The following is a 22822-nucleotide window of genomic DNA, read 5'->3' on the forward strand; positions in this document are numbered from 1 at the left end:
TTCTAGGAGGTATGCAAGTCATTCTTATTTACAGAGCATCCCCGCTTCCTTGTTGACCCCTTTGCATAAGGGGGTGAAGGGGCAGCAACAGCAGCTGTGCAGTCTTAGTGTCCCTTCTGAAGGTTGTACTTAACCTTTTTCAGTTTACTGCTGTTTTGTTTAAAGCAACTTTCATCCTCCTCTCCATCCCCCTCCTATAATTATGTCAATTGTCTTGGCAGATGAGGTTTAAGGCCAGAAACTTCTGGGTTCTAGGTGGTAAATGTTCTACCATCCCTGATCCTGGTGAGGGGAAGGAGGTTAGAGGGATTGGAAGATCCAAGTTTTAGCAGCTGTTTCAGTCCTAACTTTAATGCCTTTCAACTTTAAAGTTGGTCTCTTGAGGAACTGAAGCCTGTCAGTCACACAATCAGGAACCACTTCTGTTAGGACTGTGAGATTTTCTACTCTGTCCCAGAGCTAACAAAAAAAAACCAAAAAAAACCCTACTGTCTTGTCAGGAATTTGTAAATCCTTATTCCACAAACATCTGTAAATGACTGAGCTGGTATCAAAAAGTTTTAGCCTTCCAAAACACCTCAGAAGTCTACTTCTTGTCCCAGAATTAAAAGACTACAACCAGTAAGTTTCTTTTGCTTGGCTGTAGTTGATGCCAAGTATTCATAAACATCAAAGAACATTTCTGCTAAAGATTAGCTATTACACTACAATTTTTTTTTTCCTTTTACATTCACTAGCTTCATCTTCCCATCCAGTGGATTTTTCTGGCTTTGTCAGACATTCTTTCACCTTATGGAAGAACAACTTTTCCACACATGCAATAGTATTTGGGCAGGATGCATGAATGCTGGTCTGGATGAAAGTGATTTTCCACAAAGACTTGCTTCACTGAACTAATACTACCCTTGTATAGTGAGTGTATGGTTAGCATTTTCAGAATTACCTATATTATAGAGAATAATGAAAATCATTATTTTTTTAAGTAGGAAAGACACCTATGCTTTCTTCTCCTGTCTTTGTGCATTTAAGGAGACGAAAGGCCCACCCTGTCAGCTCCACTGTAGAAGTCAGCATGCCATGATCATCATTTAAAAAAGCTACATCTGATTAATTTCTGGTGAACCTCTTACCATCATTCTCACCTTCTCAAACCCTTTTTGATGTATGGATGCCTGAGCAGTACTTTCTTATGCAGTCTGGTCCCCACTATATTGAATTTATGCACTCTTGTAACAGTCAACTTCCTTTCTGTAGTTATGTATCTCATATTGCCCTTCAGGATTTATGATTTATCCAAAAAGAACTGGTAAAGTGCAGCCAGGGGAGAACATGTGAAACCCAAGCCTATGTCCAGTTTATTCTAGCTCAAGGAGACATCTAACAACTAAGATACTAAAATATTGCCACAGAAGAAAGATATGTCATTTTGGACATTTTTTGCCAGGATTTTTGCCAAAGCCTTTCATGCAATTCTCTTTGTTTAGGCAAAACCATTGTTCAGATCTCGTTTCTGTTCCCCTTCAGTATTCACTACCCAGCATTTTGCCTTCAGCTCTGAAAGCTTTTGCTTTGAGGCCACCCTGACACCTCTGGGATGAGGATCATTCTGTCTTGATGTTACAGAGTCTATCTCAGTAGCAGGTGAAAGAAGGATGCATAGCAAGCTGTCAAAGATGGGCAGGCACACTAAAAGCTTTTTTCTTTCAAGAAAAGACTGGAACTTATTTTCTTCATATTGGAAAAGCAGTGTGTCTAAACTGTGGAATTGACTAGTGAATGATTATTCATTATTTATAAAAAGCAGAAATTTAGAGGTATGCAATGAAACTAGTAAGCAGCAGACCTTAAACAAATCTAAGGGTTAGACCTAATATTTGCCTTATTTTCTAAGACTTTCCAAAGAATCAACTGCTCTGTAGTGCTGAGCTGGACAGCTTGCTTTTAGGAACCAATTCAATAGTTCTTGCATCTTTATTCATACAAAAGGCTGTCCTGTATTCAATTGTTGCTGAGTAGGGCAGTCTGACTTTATTGCCACTTCCATTGTTTGAAAGAAATGCATGGCTTTAGGTTTTACACAGCAATGAAGTTTTTATTGGCATACAGAGCGTACATGTTTCTTGTAAGTGGTGATTTCATTGCTCAAAACAGATAAATGTGTGTTCTCGCTTGTAGGAGTCAGTTGTTTCATTACACATACCAGTGAGAAATGGAGGGCTGGTATGAAACCATCCTTATGCCAGAGAAGAAAACAAAATCTTCAAAGACACAGAAGTATTCTTAGAATTACAGATTTTTCTCTCCCTGATCAAGCAGGCTGTTTGGGTTAAAGGTCTATGGCAGTACCACATTACCCTTCAGTAATGTTAGTGTAAAAAAAAACAAAAAAAAAAAATCCCAAAAAACCCACCCATACTTTTTCCCCTGCCTGCTATGCTAAGTAGCTGTAAACATTTCTAAAAACAAATCCAACTTAGACCAAAGCTGACCAATATGCCTTCCAGCTTCAATTATCACAGATCATTTCTAAGCAAAACTGACTTGAAAGAACATAGCTACTGAAGGTAAATTCATTGAACGGTGGCAATTCAGTCCATCTTGGTCTCCTCCACAGTTTCACACATGCATGGATGCACTCCAGAAGATTAGTTCTGGGCAGTGAAATCTTGTGTCCTTTCTGCAAACAATGACCATGACCTCAGCTCCTTATTGTGAGTCCTTCTCACCCCTACTCATCCCGTGCTGTGAGGTATGAAGCAACCAGGCAATGTGAAGCCTGCCAGCACTGCCTGCCTGGGCAGGAAGAGAGGAAATAACTGCTTTCTTGAGTACTAACATTCTTACTGCCATTGTATTCTGTAGATTTACTGTTTTCTGCATTCTTAGTTTTTCTCAAGTTTTCCTTAAGTTTCCTTAGTTTTTCCTTGGGCCCAGTTGATGATCCCCAAATAGGTCAGTAGCATGGTTGCACCCACAGGATTTTTGCAGGATGCAGCTGCCTGAAACTTGGCTTCTGGCTAGACTTCTTTGGTTCTACCCTTTCCTTCTCCTCAGAGTTTCCAGATGAGATTTGCTGTGAGGGTAACAGTAGTCACTTCTCTGAAAAAGAATTTCCATATCTTGTGGTCAGAATAGGTTTAACTACTGAACCTGTTAAAATATTAATAGGGTTAAGGGTTTTGTATAATTCTTACTGAAATGCTGTAGATTTGAGAAAGGTATGTTGTAAGACTTAATTATACTTAGATCAGTGCAACTGTTTGCAGAAGTGCTGCAGATACACATTTAATGGATTACTTAGAATGATTTCTGAAAGGTAGAAAATTCATATAAATGTTAATTTCTGAGGAAAGTAAACTGAAGATCATCATGCCTGTATAGACCTCATATTCCTGACTTCCTCAAAAGTAGTCACCTTGGGGTTTGTATGGACAAATATAATTCTAGCAAGACTAATCTACATATTGTCCCCACTGCAGCCAGTCAGCCCTGTACTATATTCAAAATTTTGCTCAAGATTAGGAAACAACGCTTTGAAAAGATGGCACTCACTGAGATCAATTGTAGTAAACATTTTAAATATAAGACCTCCTTTAAACAAGTTGAATCCTGTTGATAGGTTTCACAGCTGTAGGGTAGTTAGCACCAAGATATTAATGCATTGGTGCTGCTGATTTGTGTCACAGCAATGCCTGGGCTAAGCAAGGACATGCAGAGTGATCCCTGGGGGTCTGATAAGTAACCTCAGCCCCTGGAGTTTTAATGGAAGCAGTAACTGCAGAGTTGTTCTTTGATGTGCCTGATGAGACCTAATTGGTGTGTGCCTGCTGAACAGACTCCTTTCTTCTTGTGCTTTAAAGAAATAATTTTAAAGTATATTTTAATGAGTACAATGAAGACCAAAGGTAGGATACATATTCTTAACTTCGGAATCTACAGGATAAGTATCCATAGCCAAGCTACTCATTTGCTGGGCCTTAGTGACAGAATGGAGGGGGGAAAAGCAGTTATTAATCTGACCTTTTTGTATGTCTACTTTAGGACAATCTGTGTTGTCCCTTGGTCTCCCTTGACTGTATTGGCAATTTCCACTCATGATACAAATTAACTGGAGTGTCTGTCTCAGGTCTAGATGTCTCTGTTTTGAGAGATTATTGCCATTCAACACATACAGTATAAAGCTTGGTGTTTGTTTTTGAGTTTTGTATATGTGTATGAAATGTAAATAACTTAGTTAATGCTAGAAAACCTAATTTCAAATTATCTTGAATGCAGATTTTGAGGACAGTAGGAGTACAGTGTTTAAAGCTGCCTGTTGGCATGCTTTTCCTTGTAGGTTGGCATTGCTGAAGAAGAGTGGTGAAGAAGATTGGAAGAGCAGGCTCAGCAAAAAGCAGGAGTTTGCAAAAGTGCCTGTCACTGACCGTAGTGCACAGATGCAAGAAGTTGAGCAGCTGTTGAAGAAGGTAACTCTCTCCCTGTTTGGAAAAAATGTCTTGCTTGAAATACTTTTGTTTTTTGAAGCTGCATCCAACTAGACATGCATACCTACTATTAGCTGCTTGCTCTTGCTATTCTTATTGTCAGGCTTGTTTAAAAAACAATTCTCCCGACGTGAGAGACTGTTTAATGAGAATGTCTTCAGTGTCCTGGGATATGTAATACTGGTTATAGTGTCTTCACATCAGGAGATAATGTACTAATAAGTGGGTCTGCAAGGCTTCTGCAGCATGTCCAGGTATAATGATTTAATCCTGCTCCTCTTCTCTCTCCCCCTTCCATGCCCCCCCACTGAAATTGTCTTAATACGTAGTTCAGATGTTTTCTTATGTATGGGTGAGTTTGTAAAAATGTCACAATCCTAACACTGTGTTATCTCTGTGCATACACTGTGCTTTTGACCAGTAATTTTGAATCCTAGAGTCACTGAGGCAATGCAGGTATTAGAGCATTCATGAGCCATTTGGCTTTTGGTTATCTCGCATGATCTTTGCTGTTTGTGAATAGCCAGAACTGGCAGGACCAAGATTTTATCTGTCTTACAACAGGTAGTGAATAGAGAGGGAGATGTGTAGAAAGGTTTAGAGGAAAGGGAGATCCACATTGTTAGCACATTCTGATTATGTCTATACATGAGTAAGTTAGGTTACACATCAAGAGTGGATCTGTAAATCTGAATAATTGCCACTGAGAACCTGCTAACTGTGCCATACTTGCTTGTTTTGGTTCAGTGAAATTTTGTTTCAGACTAAATTTAGCTTGCTGACTGCCTTTAGCAGCAGTGCTGTTACAGGGACATCTTGGAGTGCACTTCAGGGCTTGGTTTCATGCAAGTCTATGCATTCTGCAGTGTGAACTGAAGTGCAGAAAGTTAGGATGACAGGGAGATTTGCTTCAAAATGGACTGTCTCCTGGCTCAAAGTACAGGACCAATGTAGACTTGTTTCTCTTCTCAGTCAGATGAAATAGGCAGTTACAAAAGCCTTTAATTTCTGAAGGAATACTTCACAGAGGACAGGTGAAAATAAAATTTGTGTTACAAAATTTACTAATGGGGGTGGTAATCTTTGGATCCAGTTATTTAGTTGTGAAAATGCTGCTTCTACCAAATAGTATAGGCAAACAGTAACAAAAAGTCTCCTGTTCCATCAGTGCATTATGAGTAAGGACACAGTTTGTCATTATTGAGGATAAATATGTGCCTGAACATGTGAGTCATCAATTGTGGTAACTGGACAGAAGAGAATAAAGCTGATTTTTATAGTTTGGTTTATGGGGTTTGTTTTGGTTTTGCCCTGTAGACTTGTTCAAAAATCCAGCTGCTAGTTTGAAAGATGTCCTAAAGCAAAAATAGTTCCAGGGGGGAAAGCAAAATTGCGGTCACATTTTTAACAGGCTAGTCTCCAAAATGACAACTGTTGAGATCAGATAACAAATATACTCCAGCTAAAGACAATGGGGTTGAGAAAAAGCTTTAAACAGCTGCCAAGATTTAAGCAGAGACAAACCCTTTGTTCTCATTTCTCACCCCTCAGCACCCATATCCTCCCTGCTGCGTTGCCATGTGCAGCAACTTCATTCAGCAAGCACAAGTCGGGCTTTTAAAGCAAGTAAGGGAGCATGAAGTGCTTGAGGGATACAAGCTTTGAAGTGACAGTGCTAGCAGGGGAAGTTTCCATGACACTAGGTCACCCACTCTGATAGTTCATATTAGCTCTTGGCTATTTAGAGCCTAAATCAAAGGATTTTCGTGTCTGCCCATGGATGAAAACATGGGTGTCTAACATACGCAATTCCATGAACTGTATTGATGGTTGGGATGCTGATTCATTATGTGATACATATGAAATATGTAAACCTTTTCTAAGGTGACCACACCACTTACAGAACCCCATGTCAGCTGTCCTTAAATCTAGAAATACTGGTTTTGGTAAATAATCAGTGTGATGGCTGTTATCCTTTGAGGACCATAAAGCACTGTGCTGTTGAAGTCTGTAGAACTTTGAAACTCTGGCGTACTTGAGAATCTAAAGTGTTTTCTGCTGCTGTATTACAGTAAAAATGCAGGAATTTTATTGATTAATATATTTTGAGCTAGTTAGACAATTTCCACACATGGCAGTCATGCACAACAGCAAGGGTATGTAAAATTCTGTCATGCCCTGCTGGTTCAAAGGAATGCCTGATGTTTTCAGTTGTAATATGGTGCTCCTATTAATGTAGTCAGACACCTTTTTAGGGTTTTTTTGTGTGTCTGTGTGTCTCTTTGTCTTAAAAGGTTACCTAAATTGTTCTGGAGATTTGATTATTGGAGCATAGTTGTGGAAATTAGAAGTTATTTGAGTACATTTAGATTTCATATAAACAAAATTGGAAATATTCATACTCTTAACAAAATAGCTACATTAAATAGTGCTGTCTGATCGCTTCTAGTCAAAATGTTTCTGCGTGGTGTCTACATGGTGAGTTATTTATCCAAATATGTTATACTCATTTGTATGTAGACTAAACTGTAGAAAAACACCATAAAATTCATGGAATAGCTGACAGAGCAACCTCAAACAGGAAAAAAAAAGAAAAAGAAAAAAATAGACTAAAGAGTTAACTGAAGCAGATACAGATGAGGGGGGAAGTTGAGATTTACTTGGAGGTCCAGCATCTGTTTTGATGATTGCTGCACACAGGAGGAAAATTTTTTGGAAGCTGTGAGACTTCTTAAGTTATTTATATATATGGTAAAGCATATTTGGACAATTCAAAGAATAGCTCTAACATCGGGGGAAGAACTATACACTGATGAATGTCTTACCGGAAAAAAAAAAAATCTCTTTTATTTGGGAAAAATATTTTGGATTCAGTATCTTTGCTTTCATCATCTTGGGCTGGATGGAACACCTGCAGTTTGTTGGATTTCTTCATGAGTAGAAAAATGAATTAGCTTCAAAATTTTTCCATAATATCAAAATAGGAAAACTTACTGGAATAAAAATTTCTATTTTATAGTGAACCATTTTTAACAGAGTCCCTGATTAATGTGATTACCAGCTGCATTGCAGTTGCATTAAAGCAGTGACTGACATTTGAAACATTTCATTCTTACATTACGTTTAAATTGCAGCTCAGCACTGGTGTTAGAGGCTAGGGCTGAACAGTCATTTCAAAATTACTCATAGATGATGTATATAAAAATCTTAGAGAGGGAAAGCCCTTGAAAAGTGACTTTTAGGCAAAATATTAGTCTTTTGCTGTGGTAACAGTTTTATCCATTTCATATACGGCATTCCAAGTGCTTGTATCACATTCTCATTAAAGCTGAAACTAATTATTAGGCTTTATTTTGAACCACTCTAATAAGCTGCATTTATCCATCCTCTGTGTCATGTGTCACATTTGCTTTGACCTACAGTAAGGGAGAAGAATTAAAGCTGATAAAGCCATGTCTAATCAGCTTTGGGTAAACCCAGCTCTGGGGCAGGGTTTATTTGTAGGCTGTGTTTAGAATGGTGAACTCACCTTCACTGAGTACTCTGGACTTAGCAAATCCTTCCAGATGGCTTTTGAGTCTCCCAGTTTCAGCAAGCATTCTTTCATTTCATCCAGAAAATAGATGACTTGCTGTTTAGCAGGGTCTGATTAAACTTGCAGCCGAATTATTCACATTGTGGTTGAACATGGTTCATCAATTTAATGGTGCATGAAAACAGAGACATATAAAAATTATCAGCATACGAAAAGTGTATCTTCCAGCTGTGCTGTTTTGTTCTGTATTGGGTTGTAGTGATATTGTTACAGTTTGGATAATTCCTGCATGGAATGGCTTTGATAAACATACTGTTGTATTATGACAACATTTTTGATCTCTGATTTCCAGCAAGGAAAACATTTCTAGAAGATCAAAAGATACAGTAAGAAATAAGGGAAAGAGGAGTTATTTCTCCCCCATTTCCATTTCTGGTAGTCCAGTTCTTTTCTAATTCCTTTGCTCTGCTTCTGTCCTTGTCATAGGAACCTGTATATGCTTCTACTTACTCTCCTGTTATACCTGCTCTCCATAAATTTCATCCTTTTCTACCTATTAATCAGGTGAGCAAAAGTCTGCATAATTTAAATGCTCAACAATTTCAAGTAAGCACATTTTAACAGCATTTTTTAATGTAAGAAATTAATAATCCTCTTAACTGATTAACCTACTCAGTAAATGTAGCTTTAAAGAAACATAATGTTGTGCCACTATGCTGTGTATTCTTCTTCACTATATATTCTTTACTACTATTTCTCTTACGGTTTTTTTCTAAAAATTCTGTGTCTTTACAGAATTTATGTATCTTATCTTTTTTCTGTATCTAAAAATTCCGTGCTTTAGACTGTATAGGTAAGAAAGTAAAGGAAGTAAACTTCATTGCATTCATTATAATACTGAAAACTTGTAAATTGCTAAAAAGGGTGTATAAAAGGAGAAGTATGTAACTACTGAGTATTTATTTTAGGATAAAATGCTGTGTACCCTGACCTCCCTGTAAATAATGTGCATGTATAATGTAAGACATAATATCATCTAATTTACTGACTGTAAAAAAACTGCTTTTGTTCAGAGGTGACTTTCCCATGGTGCTTTTCCATAGTCCCTGTGTAAAGGATTTTAGCCTTGGCACATCTTGCTTTTATTCTCTGACTATCCCATCTTCCTGCTTCTCTCTCTTTCTTCCTTTAAGGTCTGTAGTACTAGTTTGAAAGAATCAAGCTCTCTGATTTCTGATGACCGTCATCCTTGGAGATGGAAGGTGAAATGCTATATAAACTTTCTATTTAATCTTTGGAGGGAGGAATGAGACAGAAAGTTACACTCAGACCAATGGTGCACGTTCCTTAAGCAACTTGTGTCTTTAGAGTTAACTTCGTATTTGCTTGGGAATAATGTGTTTTGCTTGCTGCTGATCCAGTGAAAGTTAGAGAAGCTTCATGTGAAGTGTTCCTCAACATCATGCCTGTACCTCTGCAATTCCATCATAGACCATTTGAAAAATTAATAGATAATGAGAAATATAAACTTTCTACAGCCAGAACAACTAACAAAGTTGTCTTTGAGCAGTGGGATAGTAGACCTTGATAGGTAAAAAATGCAAAGGCAGAAGTGGGCAAAGGAACAAGCTGCAGAAAACCACGAGAAAACAAGGAGAGCTGACTGGAAGGTCTCAATAAATCCATGCAAATCAAATTCTGCTGTATTACATCTCCTTGTCCCTTGCCTCCCAGCTCACTCTTGTGGTTCCTGTGCTACAAGGAATCCATTGGGTTCTTCATTCCCACAGTCTGTGCTGCATTCTGGGAGCTTTCTGACCAGCATGGGTAATGGCAGTGAATTCAAGGAGCAGACATTCATTGCTGGGTTGAGGATGATGATTAAGGAAGAGGCTACTGGATATATTATAAACAGATGACTGATATTTATCATTTCCACATTCACTTCCATAGCTGGTTTTGAATATGAACTTTTACTATGAGAGTTTTTAATTAAACATTAAATTTTGGACTGAATTTTTTTTTTAGTAACTGAAATGTGTTAGTGTTACCTCTATCCTGTAAGTTCTGGATTTAATACAGCTTATTTACTTTGGATCACCTATTAATTTTGTTGTGATAGAGTTCACAGCTTTATGTATCTAGAAGATAACAATATAGTTTAATTTAATAATAACCCTCCAGTAATGACAGTAAGTCCTTTAATGAGCTGTTCATTCCATCTGTCTTAAAAGGAAGACAGTAAAAAAGGTGTTCATCATTCCATTGACTATGGTAAGCTACATCCTGCTCTTTCTATTAGCAGGCTGCTTCCTTCTAGCACAGTGTCAAGATACATGCAAACTTTAGGGTTTTTTTTTCCTGGCACAGTTAACCACTTTGTTATTTGTACCAAACATGAAGTGAGTGTGTTCTGTTTTCCTCAAACCACTTTTGAACAGAAAGGCATACATTTGCACTGGAGTTTTCTCTCCATGTTCTCTTAAAACAAGGCCCATATAAAGTTGCAGAGGAAAATAACACAAAGACTTTTTATAATCCGTGAAAAACTGCTGGATTCTCCTTAGGCTTTTTTTGTCTTAGGAGCTTAAACTAGAGAAGTGACTTGTATTAAAAAACAAGTAGATCGTTTTTTAATCCTTCTTTTATGTAATTTATAGCATTGGTTTTAAATAGAACCCTCTTTGGAAAAACAATTTTTTTTGTGTTCATTCTTGGTTTGGACTCCCTCAGGTAGGAGCAGCCTTGCTCTTCCACATAGAAAAGCATGAGTTATCTTATTTCTTGTATTAAAAGAAACCAAAACCAACAAAACAAAACAGCACACCAGCATGCTGACAGACCACCCTTTCTCAGTTTCTTGTGACCTAAAGGGGACACTGCTTGGACTGCAAAATTCTAGGGTATAAGATGGAGCATTGCCTAGATGTAGCCCCTTCCTTAACATGAGCAGGGGAGTGCCTGCCATACCCTCAAGAAATGTGTTGCAGTGCTAAAAAAGACCAATATCACCATCCAACCTAGCCAAACAGTGGGAGAAAGTAATCCCTGTTTCTGACTGTTCTTGTGTTGAGTCTATAAATCCTTCCCAGACTAAAAACAGGATCTTTTAGAAAAACACACAGCCTTAATTCTAAACCGTCAGCACATGGAAAATTCTCAGCAATTTTAAGTAATTCTTCATATGTTATTATTCTTGCTATGTAAAATGTAACTCTTACCTCTTTCTTCAGTGAAAATACTTATCTGATATAATCTGAGGCAGATTTTTTTAAAAATATTTCAACCATTTCCTGAAACCTTTCAAAATTTTCCCCATCCTGGGTAAAAGCATGGAGCCTGGAAATGGATGAGTTACTCCAGTACAGATTATCTGTTCAGAAAACTTTCCATGGGAGTTTTTGTCTCTCTTCTTTTTCTGTCTTCCTTGTTGGCTGGGTTGGGGTTTTTTCCCTTTTCAAATAACATTTCCCTTAAAAGCCTGGTTTACCAGACTTCTCTGATATCCTTTTCCAACCATCTATGTGATTATCTCTTCTTTATCTTCATCATTCTTCTGTATGTTGGTGCCATCATGAGGGTCTGCTCAGAAGATGAGACTACATCCTTTGCTTTCCATGTTCATGAAAACATTTTGATCAAATTTGGGATGAATCAGATCACTGCATGGCTCTTTCCTGTTTAGAAATAATTTTTCAGTCAGTTAACCGGTTTACAGCCTTTGTAAGCTGTTCTGATATTTTTATATTGCTCAAAAAAATCTGCCTCAGAATGTCATCTGTGATTAACTCAAATATATTAAAGAAATCAGAGATAACTGTGTTAATATATTTAATCATACTTGAGCTCATCAAACTTACCATTTTGATTAAACCTGTTTTCCATAATGTGGAATGGCATTAATTATGTGCCAGTGATTTGATTCTTCATTGATTGTCTTTGCAGCAGTCTTTCCATGGGTGTTTGGAACAACCCACAGCTTGTGTGACCTGTTCCTACATGCTTTAGTTTTACTTCCAAATGTTGTCCACATCTGAGCTTTTCTACTATTTATTTTCCCATTTTCAAAGGCTTTGTTAAAATTCATTCTTCTGTTTTGGGACATCTCCTTTTCCAGCTATTTTGTCTAAGATGTCAATGAACACATCCATCTATTGTACACAATAAATTATAATATTTCATTGAAATCAACCACCTTTTTAACAAAAAAAATTGCATCGGAGCTGTTTTATTCATAAGTTTTTACATATTATTTTTATTTTTATATACTAATTTTTGGGTTGACATTTTTACAGTTGCAAATTTGAGGTTCTTCTTTCATATCATAATTTGGGTTTTCTAACTTAGAAATAAAATTTGGACTTAAAAGCTTCTTAAGTTTTAGCTTTCTTAACATGTTTTCTCCCAACTAGAATGTGCTGTGACCAGTTAATTCTTCTAGAAATGCTCCATGTGGCAATTCTGAAAGCTTTCTAAACTGTTCCCAACTAGCAGGTGGATTTTTTCTGAAACTTTTTTGACAGTTGCATTGGCTCTTACTAGCTTTCTAGCTATAGAAAATTATTATTTATTTAATTGTGGCATATACTTCTGGTTTTAAGCAGAACTGTTAAAGGAAATTAAGTTAATTGGGAATTGCTTGGTGTCTATTTAGTTTATAATATTTTAGTTCATTTGTTCATTAGTAGATTAAGATAGAAGTCTTCATGCATTAGGAAGAGATCTTGTATGGAATTACTCCAAATTGTGTAACACATGCACCCAGTCTGATTTTTTTTTTTTTTTTGGTTAGGAACTCCAAAGATGTTTTGCCCAATGTAACAGCTTGAAATCTTTATTTCTCCTGTCCAACAGCTGTTTTATTTTATCCTTTGACACAGCTCCAGAATTACTGACAATCTTTCTGGCAATTCATGTCTATAGTGATTAACACACATACTTTCTAGGTCTGCATCTTCAGAATTTTCAGTAGCTCTGTAGATTTTGAAGTTTCAGGTATTTCCTGGAGACAAAATCCAAAATTAAGACTCCTGTAAGATTAAAAACCCAAAACTAAATCCATATGATTTTACTTCTTTCTGCTTCTCCCTCACTTCCCTTATATTGTAATGGAAGTCAGCATCCTTACTAAGTTAAAAATATTTGGTTTGTGTATTAAATTTTACTTGTGGCTTCATTAGGTATTTATTAATTTGCTGCCCAGGTCTCTGTTAATATATTGTTGCTGGTTTTTGCTACCAACTTTTCTTCCCAGAGGTGGCTGTGCTGACACTGGAATGGGTAGAGATTGGAAGAAAGGAAAGAGACTTCTTCAGTGTTTTTCTTTAAAACATTCAGAGGCTTTGACAGATGAGGAAATTACACTGGATAGACTTATATGTTGTTTGAACATTTCAGAGTTCTAGGGAAAAATCAGAGTTTTTAATCTTGATTATCATGGTTTGCAGTCATACTGTCTGGCTGTCCAGCTCTCTTTCCTGATAAATTGATACAAAGTGTTACTGCAGAGGGCTGCAGAAATATATGGAGCCAGAGGGAAGTAGTGGAGGGCTCTCATGGTCCTAATCCTTGTAGAAACCATCTCTTGCCTTGTCTTCATTCTTCTGGCTGATGTCTACTAATCCTGGTAAATGCTGAAAGCTACAAAATCTCTATATTAGAGTGTCCCCATCAGTCACAATAGTTTTTATATAAAATTACTTATTTATTTAGTCTGATTGGTTTTTAAGAAAATCAAAAATAAGGATATCTTCTTTGTATCTTGAAAGGAGAAGAATGTTTGTGTTCACAAGTTTGTGCATACATTTGCATTTCCCTTCTGTGGTTCTCTGAGCTAGAGCAGTATTAAAGCTTGAGATTTTCATTTGTTTTTTTCAATTCCAGCAGCTGGGTTGTGAAGCAAAATGATGAATAGCATCAACTTGGAAGTAATTCTAGAGCTGACAGTCCCATGCATTAAAAATGCTTCTGTGTTTGATTTCTATGCAGTGTAATCTCTGAAATGTAGATAGTTTTAAAAGATAAGTATATTACAGTAATAGTCCTTTGGCCTGAAACTAGCTACAGCAGAGTATGTAAATTCAGTTTCTTTCCTACTTAAAGTACCATCATCAATCCTTCTGTGTGAGAAGGGCACTGAGTGCACCTTCTGCTTCTAATCACAGCTGTAGGCAGCCAACCTCTAAAGCAAGAAAGGAAAGCTAAGGGTGACTTAGGGAAAAAAAAAAAGAGGGAGTGGTAGAGACAATCACAGTCCTTGGAGGAATATCTAGTAGAGCTAGCTGACTTAAGAACTAGAGTGGAAACCTCTGGAGAGACTGCTAATCCTGCCTGGAGAACTGAGTTATTGTAAGAGACTAATTAGGAATCACCTACTGAGGTTACACCACTTTTTTGTTTTACCCTGTGCCACCTGCAGATTTGCATATTTGAAAACATCTACTCATAGTCAGTAGTGATCTCACTTGTTTAGCAAGTCATGGTTCAAAAGAACAAGGCCTGGAACACAGAGTGAGTAGTTTGCTTTGTGTAGGAGAGTGTCATCTGCCCTGGCTGGTAGTCCCAAGAAAAGGTCAAAGAGCACAGACCAAAACCTTGTACTCACAGCGTAAAGGAGCAGTAAGACAGTGAAGCATTGCAGGGTCACTAAGCTGTGTGTGTGCGCCTTCACTGCAGCAGCTTGTTTCCTGCTTCCTTCCCTCTGCATCTGGCTGTTGAAATGTTCAGCCAGTCTTCAGCTATGTCTTTAGCAGGTTTTTTTAAATATCTCTCTTTCTTTCCCCTAAAAAGCAAAGAATGGCAGATAACCAGGAGAGCCAAATGACCATTGAGGAGAGGAAACACCTGATTACAGCTCGAGAAGAAGCCTGGAAGTCCAAGGGTAAAGGAGCAGCCAATGACTCCACACAGTTCACTGTAGCTGGACGAATGGTAAAAAAAGGTCAGTGATGAAATGATCCCAATATAAATAAGGCACCTCTTATCTGTCTAGTCAAAATAAAGTCAAACTAAAGCTATTCAGGAAACAGCATCTGTATTTAGCAAGGGGAAGACTGTTGATCTTCAGCTGAATACCGTGGCATGAGGCTATTCACTTGAGTTTCTTGTGGGCGTGGTATTGAGCCATTTTGTTCTGCTTTGTTGCACTGCCATCCACTTATTACTGGACTCTGGTTGGCTGGTGGAGATCTATCACTTGAACAGAGATATATGTTTTGGTTTTCCTTCTGATACAACCCACAGGGCATTGGATTATTCTTTCTTTCTTATTCTTCCTTTGAAAACCCAGCTGCACTGTCTAGAGAATAGTTGTGAAATCAAGTTGTTTCTGTTGCTGGCATTTTCCCCCCTCCTAGATCACTGGGAATATTTAGCAAACAAGTATTGCTTTTATGGATGCTCTCTTGGACAACAACTTGAAGTGTTATGTTTGGCTGAAGATTCCCTGGTTCTGCATAAAACCACAGAGCAGAAAGGACAAGGGAGCAATGTTGACTTTATTGGGATCTCTTAAATTCAGTCACTGTTTCCGTATCTAATCATTCTTCTAAAGAGGACAAGAGTCTCTGAAGGCTGTACATGGTAGGAATGCAGCTGTTCATGCAGCGTGCCTGGGGAGATTGTAGCTTTGGGAAGAAGGCACCTAAACTGATCTCTTGTGCTTAATGAATACAAGGTTTTGTTGTTAAAAGGACTTGGTTATTAAACACAACAACATTGAACCTTGAATTAAATTACAACCATTAACAAAAAAAATCATTGTAGGGCAAGGGCAATACTGCAACAGGAGTAACTGCTTGCAATCTAAGCCACTATCTGTTGCCAGACAAACAGATAAAGAGTATTAGAAATTACCTCTGTTAGTAATGTACTTTAGCTGCTACTTATATTTTACATGGTTTTGCTGCTAGAAATGACAGTTTGTCACTATTTAAAGAGTAACCCTTTTTGGAGGGTCACCAAGAAAAACTGTTAAGTTGTCCACAGACCTGCTCTTTGAGATTTTTTTCTTTTTTTGCAAATAGATTGGTCTTTGGAAAGAAAAAGAAGATGGTAGCATTTGCTCTTCTTAATGAGAAAAAGAAATTATCTTGAAAGGATCTCTTTAGGTGCTATGATCATTCTTTTGAAGAAGCAGAGTAATGCAATGACAATGAAGTCAATAAAAGTAGCCCAAGTGAGATTTTAGTTAGATGTGTACTGGTTTATATCCTGAAAGAATAAATTATCATTATGAGTTTTCAATTTAAGAGATTATGAGAAAGCAATGCAAAATAATATATTTGTTATATGCATGTGCACAGATGCTGATTTTTAATTGCTTCTTATGGCTGAAAATTATTCAGTCCTAATCGGAAGGTGATCCTTTCCTAAGCAGTTCTAAAGTGTGGTCTTGTGAATTATGTGCTATTAGAGCTGCTTAAGAGCTGTGTCCTCTTGAGTGTGTCTTGAGGAAGGCTTTACCCATTGACTTAAAACCTGCTGGAATTTTGAATCTCTTAGGTAACAGGGGAAAAAATTGCTTGTGGAAAAGCTACCTAATCATATTCCAAATTTAACTTGTTGTTTAACAAGTATGACAATTATATTGCTAGGACTTGCAGTAAAGATAGTGAAACATGTTTAATATATGTTATTCTAGCACGATATTGGTTCAATCTGATCAAAATAATTAAAGGCTTAAACTTTCATGGCTCAGTAATTAGTAAACTACGGCTAAGTGTAAAATAGATAATAGAGAAAAGTGTAAATGGCTGTTTTCCATTTACTGAAAGTCTAGGCAACAAGAGTTAATAGGTGCAGTGCTTTGCACTAATACCTAGTAAAACCCACAACTCCTATAGAGTGCAGTTCTCCTACCAGAGAAGTGTAGATTCGCATGAAAACTAAGACTGAAAAATCCATCCTTATTTTATCCACTGAGTCCAGAATTAATTGCTTTATAATAGTTACTGGAAAGGATGGAGGAGAGTACAGCAAAAGGAGAGGGTAATGCTTGATATGGTGGAGGCTCTAACTTCCATCTCTACTTCAATTTCCACATGTTCTTAAAAACCCAACAGGGCCCAAGAATTACTGTGAAATCCAGGGACAGCATTCACAAGTCAGATGCATCCTGTTACGTGTATTGAGATGTCCTTAAATTTAAAAAAGGGGGCAGGAGCATGCCTAGAAAGATCATGGTGACTTCCCTGCTAAACATATCTTTTTGTTCAAAACACTTCCATGTTTTTAAAATGTAGCTTGTGGTACAGCTGGAGCCCTAAATGTAGACCAAATGAACTGCTGCTACCTTTTAAAGGAGAAAAAATTGTATATTCCAGAGAAGGCCTGTATCTTGTGTTAGCTTGCTAAGAGACACTTGGAAATTAAGGTTTGTTCTTGTGAATGGGGTTTCTGAGGCTGCTGTTTAAAGGAGCAGGCAATGCCCTCTGCCATCTCTAATAGAACAGCTGGGGAGGCTGGGGCAGTGTGCTGGCCTGTAGGAAGTAGCCAGGCTCATCTGCTTTCCCCAAATAGCTTCTCTGTCATCACTGTTGGAAACACAGGCTGACTCATGGCTGCATTCCCTGTGTTCTGTGTCCTTGTGCAGGCCTGGCTTCTCCAAGTGCACTAACATCAGTAGCATCCCCTTTCCGGCAAAAGTCTACCACTCCAGTTACAAAGCCCTTGGAAGGTAAGAAATAAAAATGACTGAAATATGGTCAGGCTTATTTACTTCCTGTCAATTAACAGGTTTTACTTTCTGGTTTGCTTAGAAATTGAAGCCAGGCCTGATATGCAATTGGAATCTGATATGAAGCTTGACAAGTTGGAGTCATTCTTGGGAAGGCTGAATAACAAAGGTTGGTAATGTTACAAAGGCTGGCAGTGTAGCCATCTTCTGACTTTTAGTAAATTGATTGAAGTGCCCCTTTGTTAAAATATCTTGTGCCAGAAACTGAGCATTTCTTTGCTCAGGCTGCAGTTAATGATAATTTTATTTTTGTGATTCAGTCTTTGCTGAATTTTAAGAAGAAAAGCCTTTTGCAGTTGTATTACAAATGTACGTAAGAATAAGTCACGGGTGCCTAAATAACTTTCTTAATTCTCTACGCAATTCTCTAAACAACGTACACATCTTTCTGTAGGGCAGAATTTCCTAAGAGCACACAGCCAGTCTAAACCATATTGTCATATGCACTGAAATATCTTTAAATGTCCTATTAAAATCAAAATAGGATACTAAGCTGCTCCCAAGCACAATTCATTCATTTTCCTGCTTTTTTGAAAATTGAATCTCTGTAGCAGCTCATCAGCTTCCTTGTACAGCCTGTTGGCTACTTATGAAGCTCTCTAGAGCTGTATGGTGTTTCCATCTCATATTTCTGTCCTCCATTTGTAAGACAAAAATTTTTATGTGATTTGTAGTATAACAAATGTGTTCACATTTCACTACAGGAGGCACTAGTGCAGGATAATTACTGTGCCACACTCACTAGTCTGAGGTAGTGACTTTTCCGCTTGTGATTCTAGATCTTTTCAAAGGCAGGAATTACACAGTTGGAGGCCAGGTGGAATATACATGGCCCTAAAATGATTACATCATCATACTATAGCAATTCCTTTACAGTGTTGAAGTTTTCATTTAGCCATATTTCCCTACCATTTTGTATAATGATTATTGCATATGAGTAGCAGTTACATTGTTTCAATATTCTTTATGAACACACTTTTCTACCATCAATTAAAAAATGCTAACACAAAAACAAAACACCACCACCACACTGAAAAACAAATTACTCAGACAATTACCAAACAAGCCATGTTTACCTTTTCTAGACTGAGAAACTCTAGTATGATTATTTACTGGGTGAGGTGTTTCTTTCCTGCAGTTGCTGGGATGCAAGAGACAGTGCTGACAGTTACAGGAAGATCTGTGAAAGAGGTGATGAAGCTGGATGATGATGAAACATTTTCCAAATTTTATCGCCATGTGGATTTCCCTTCCTCCTCAGTGCCTTTGGACCTTGATGAGGACTTCGATGCCATCTTTGATCCTTATGCACCAAAGTAAGAATTACTTTTTCCTCATTGTTTTGAGTGCAGACACAAGGGCAGTGTTCAAAATGTTCAGCTCTAAGTCATCTTGCAGGTATCTTAGTACTGGGCACATCTATTTCTTCTGAAATCAGGCTCCTGCCTGAATTGACGAACTGATCCAGATTTCTTTTCATTAGATGATTCTGATTGGAAAAATTAGATGATGAATATAAACACTACTTGTTTTTCAGGTTGACATCTTCTGTAGCAGAGCACAAACGTGCAGTTAGGCCTATGCGGAGAGTCCAGTCCTCAAGAAACCCCCTGAAAATGCTTGCAGCAAGACAAGATATTCTTCATGAATATACTGAACAAAGACTGAATGTTGCCTTCATGGAGTCAAAGAGAATGAAAGTAGAAAAAAGTAAGCTAGCAGGATGATTTGTACAAGACACCATCTTGACTTCTTAATTAAAAAAAAAATATCCCACTGCAATAAACAGAACTGAAGGAATGGAACATATTCTCTGAGTGGCAATAAATTGATTGAGGTATAAGGTGAAATGTAGACTGTCTAGGAGGACTGGAGAGAAGGGCATGTGTGACTTCCTCAGGAAAAGCTACCTATAGCCACCTCCTGTACATAGATTTAATTATTTCTTTTTAACACAGTCACCTTGTGCAGAGAGAGAGAGAGCCACAATGCCTGCAGGGTGTGCAGGGTGAGGACAGGAGATCAAGGAAAGCAGATCCAACTTGGTCATGCTGGGGTGAGAGCTGGCAAGAATAGATGAATTTTTGTTCAGGTACACTGGCCTCAATTTTGTCCTAATTATCTCTCAGAAAATGGAATTAGCCTTCTTGACTCATTATGATTAATTTCCATAAAGGATCAGTGCTTTGTGGCAGGGTTCATACAAGGTGTTTTCCTTGTGAAGTTGCTTTCTCCTGACAACCAGATGGATGGCAAAGTCATCACTGTAAAATTTACTCAAAGATTTGTCAAGCCACTCTTACATTTTGGGGTACAAGTTTTCCCTATTACACTTCAGTAACAAAAGATCATCTTTAACTGTTGATTGTACAGATGAAAACACTAACTTTATATGTTATACTTCATTGCCATCTTATGAGAAGGATTTCCCTGAGTTATAAATTCATAAAGTATCTTGTCTTTGGTTGAGCAATAATCAAAAGTAGCCAAGAATCTGGGTTGTAAGTTTACAGTAAAACACGACTAAGACTTCGAAATATAAATGAGTGTTGCATCACACTGTCTCAGCCAAATTTTAAGGGAATTACATACAGTTAATGTCTCTGTGCTGTCTTTTATTATTAATTACTTATAAGGCATTGAAGGTCTTCACAAAACATTGGGTAGGATGGTAGCAAAGTTGGTATTTCTGCCAAATAGCATAATTCTGACACTGACAGTGTACTCTTGGATGATATCTAGAAATTTAGATAATCCTAAACCCAGAAATCTTTTGGGCTAGTGGTTGATCTGAGTTCAACCTGCCTTTGCTGTTGCTATGGAGAAGAAGAAAAACTGGAAATAATGGGCAGAAATTACTTTCTTAATGCAACAACCAATTTTTTGTTATAATTTTGTTATTTTTATGTCTGTCTTTTCTCCAATTTCTTTTTATATGTAAGTGTCTACAAATTCAAATTTCTCAGAAGTAGCACTTGCTGGCCTGGCAAGCAAAGAGAACTTCAGCAACATTAGCCTGCGGAGTGTTAATCTAACAGAGCAAAACTCTAACAACAGTGCTGTGCCATACAAGAAGCTAATGCTCCTGCAAATTAAAGGTATGTTGGAACTGGTTTTACTTTCCATAAATAATAGGCTGAATGTAACACATGGGAGTTGCTACCACATTTAGATGCTTAACTTGTTCTAGATCTTCAGGTCAAGATTTATATCCAAAACCTGAAAAAATAAGTGATAATTCTGTAAAAAAGTTAAACCTTATAAATAGGTTTTTATTGATCCACTGGTGTGTTTCCCAAGGGGAAAACAGAATATTTCAGAAATTTTGGCTATTCCCTGTGGAAATTCTTTAACTGTCCCATTCTTACAGTGCTCAATATAACTTGGAAATGATGTGACAGTGTTCTTGCTCCACTTCCCCTTACTGTGCATAGTAACATATCTGATTCTGCAAAAAGCTAGGTCTTGGAAAGCAAAATTCTTAAAATTCCTAAATTCTTAAAACTTTTTACTGCCTACAGAAATTGTGCTATGATTTCACTTAAGCAAATGTAAGTTCTGGAATTTTGCTGCTGTCTGCCTTTTACTTAATTCATTTATTTCCAGAAGGACACAGTTGTTAAAGCAAGAACAGGAAATAATAGAAATATTAGTTGATAGGAGACAACATTTGTTTTGTTTGCTGTGAGTAAACTCTTTTTCCACAGTAGTAGTCTTTTAATTATTCTTAAACAGTCTGTTTCCACATATTTTGCTTCATGTGCTGGGGTTGTTTGTATTTCATTCAAAACAAATCAGATTGTGGCATTTGATAGTAGTAGTTGAAGGAATATAATTAGCTTTGTTTTCTCTTTAGGAAGAAGACATGTTCAAACAAGATTAGTTGAACCAAGAGCCTCATCACTGAACAGCGGAGACTGTTTCCTGTTGTTAACTCCACATTTATGTTTCTTGTGGGTAGGAGAGTTTGCAAATGTCATAGAAAAAGCGAAGGTCAGTACCGTTGTGAGGTTTTATTTATTACTTGTTTTTAGAACCATTGCAGTATATGTCTCTGATGAAATGGAGCCTTAGTGCAAATTGTCTCAAAAAGTGGAATGTAACTGATAGTCCGTGAAAGGGAGATGTGCAGGGTTCCTGAAAATATTTTTTAGATCATGCACTGAATGAAAGCTGATGTTTGTGAAGGAGTGTGTAGTTTGTGAAGCTGCAAGAAAAAAAAAGGATATCCTCAGGATACAGACTGAACTCAAAAAAAAAAAATAGTCTGAATTGCAGGATGTCCTTTTTATTCCCATGTCCACTGAGATCAGTTGCTTTAAGGCAAATGAAAGAATGAATGCATTTCTGTAACATTTTTTTCTAGTGTCTGTTTATTTAGTGCAATAAATAATAACCATTTCTTCTTCTATTTGCTGTATTATATCTCATTTGCCTTCTTACTGAGCAAGAATATTGCACAAGTTTTCTAAAGGCTTAAGTAATCCTGTTCAGATAACTGTTAATCTCTTAGGCTTCAGAACTTGCAACTTTAATTCAGACAAAGAGGGAACTTGGCTGTAGAGCTTCTTATATACAGACTATAGAAGAAGGAATAAATACCCATACCCACGCAGCCAAAGACTTCTGGAAACTCCTTGGTGGACAGACAAATTACCAGTGTAAGCATTGTTATAGTTACAGATCTGATGCTCTACCACAATAAAATAGTAGAGTCAGTTCTCTTTAGTGAAGATAGTTGGAAGTTAATTTTTTTTTGTTATTTTTGATATTCTTTTCCTTAAGCCGCTGGAAGTCCTGAAGAAGATGAAATGTATGAAGCTGCAATAATAGAAACAAATTGCATCTACCGCCTCGTAGAGGATAAACTCATTCCTGAGGATGACTACTGGGGAAAGGTGCCAAAATGTACCCTGCTGCAACCAAAAGAGGTATCGTGCCAATTACTGCTCCTGTGGTAAGTGCAGGAACATGCAGCTGATAATCACTTGTAGTAACTGCAAATGCTCGTGAAGAAGATTGCTGATAACTGGGTCCTCTGTATTTCTGAAAGGCTTCTGCACACTT

The 22822-nt window shown here is 37.4% G+C and overlaps 1 protein-coding gene across 15 annotated transcripts in view; it reads left to right on the forward strand.

The window, feature by feature from the left end:
• The window catches only part of SVIL (supervillin), a 133972-nt gene that overhangs the window by 99727 nt on the left and 11423 nt on the right, over positions 1 to 22822 (forward strand). For 11 of the 15 annotated variants that reach the window (XM_088063102.1, XM_014248502.2, XM_014248504.2 and 8 more), the window contains 12 exons: positions 4337 to 4466; positions 8506 to 8583; positions 9213 to 9281; positions 14809 to 14959; positions 17612 to 17695; positions 17778 to 17864; positions 18894 to 19071; positions 19293 to 19465; positions 20698 to 20853; positions 21612 to 21748; positions 22269 to 22416; positions 22541 to 22686. In XM_088063102.1, coding sequence (XP_087919228.1) covers positions 4337 to 4466; positions 8506 to 8583; positions 9213 to 9281; positions 14809 to 14959; positions 17612 to 17695; positions 17778 to 17864; positions 18894 to 19071; positions 19293 to 19465; positions 20698 to 20853; positions 21612 to 21748; positions 22269 to 22416; positions 22541 to 22686 — 1537 coding nt within the window. The remainder of the gene's footprint in view (positions 1 to 4336; positions 4467 to 8505; positions 8584 to 9212; positions 9282 to 14808; positions 14960 to 17611; positions 17696 to 17777; positions 17865 to 18893; positions 19072 to 19292; positions 19466 to 20697; positions 20854 to 21611; positions 21749 to 22268; positions 22417 to 22540; positions 22687 to 22822) is intronic. The other 4 variants (XM_088063088.1, XM_014248505.2, XM_014248506.2 and 1 more) reach the window with 1 other exon arrangement.

This window comes from Pseudopodoces humilis, chromosome 1, assembly GCF_049639895.1.
Source record: "Pseudopodoces humilis isolate 2021_Gansu_Grassland_sample_001 chromosome 1, ASM4963989v1, whole genome shotgun sequence".
In the NCBI taxonomy this organism is placed as follows: Eukaryota; Metazoa; Chordata; class Aves; order Passeriformes; family Paridae; genus Pseudopodoces; species Pseudopodoces humilis.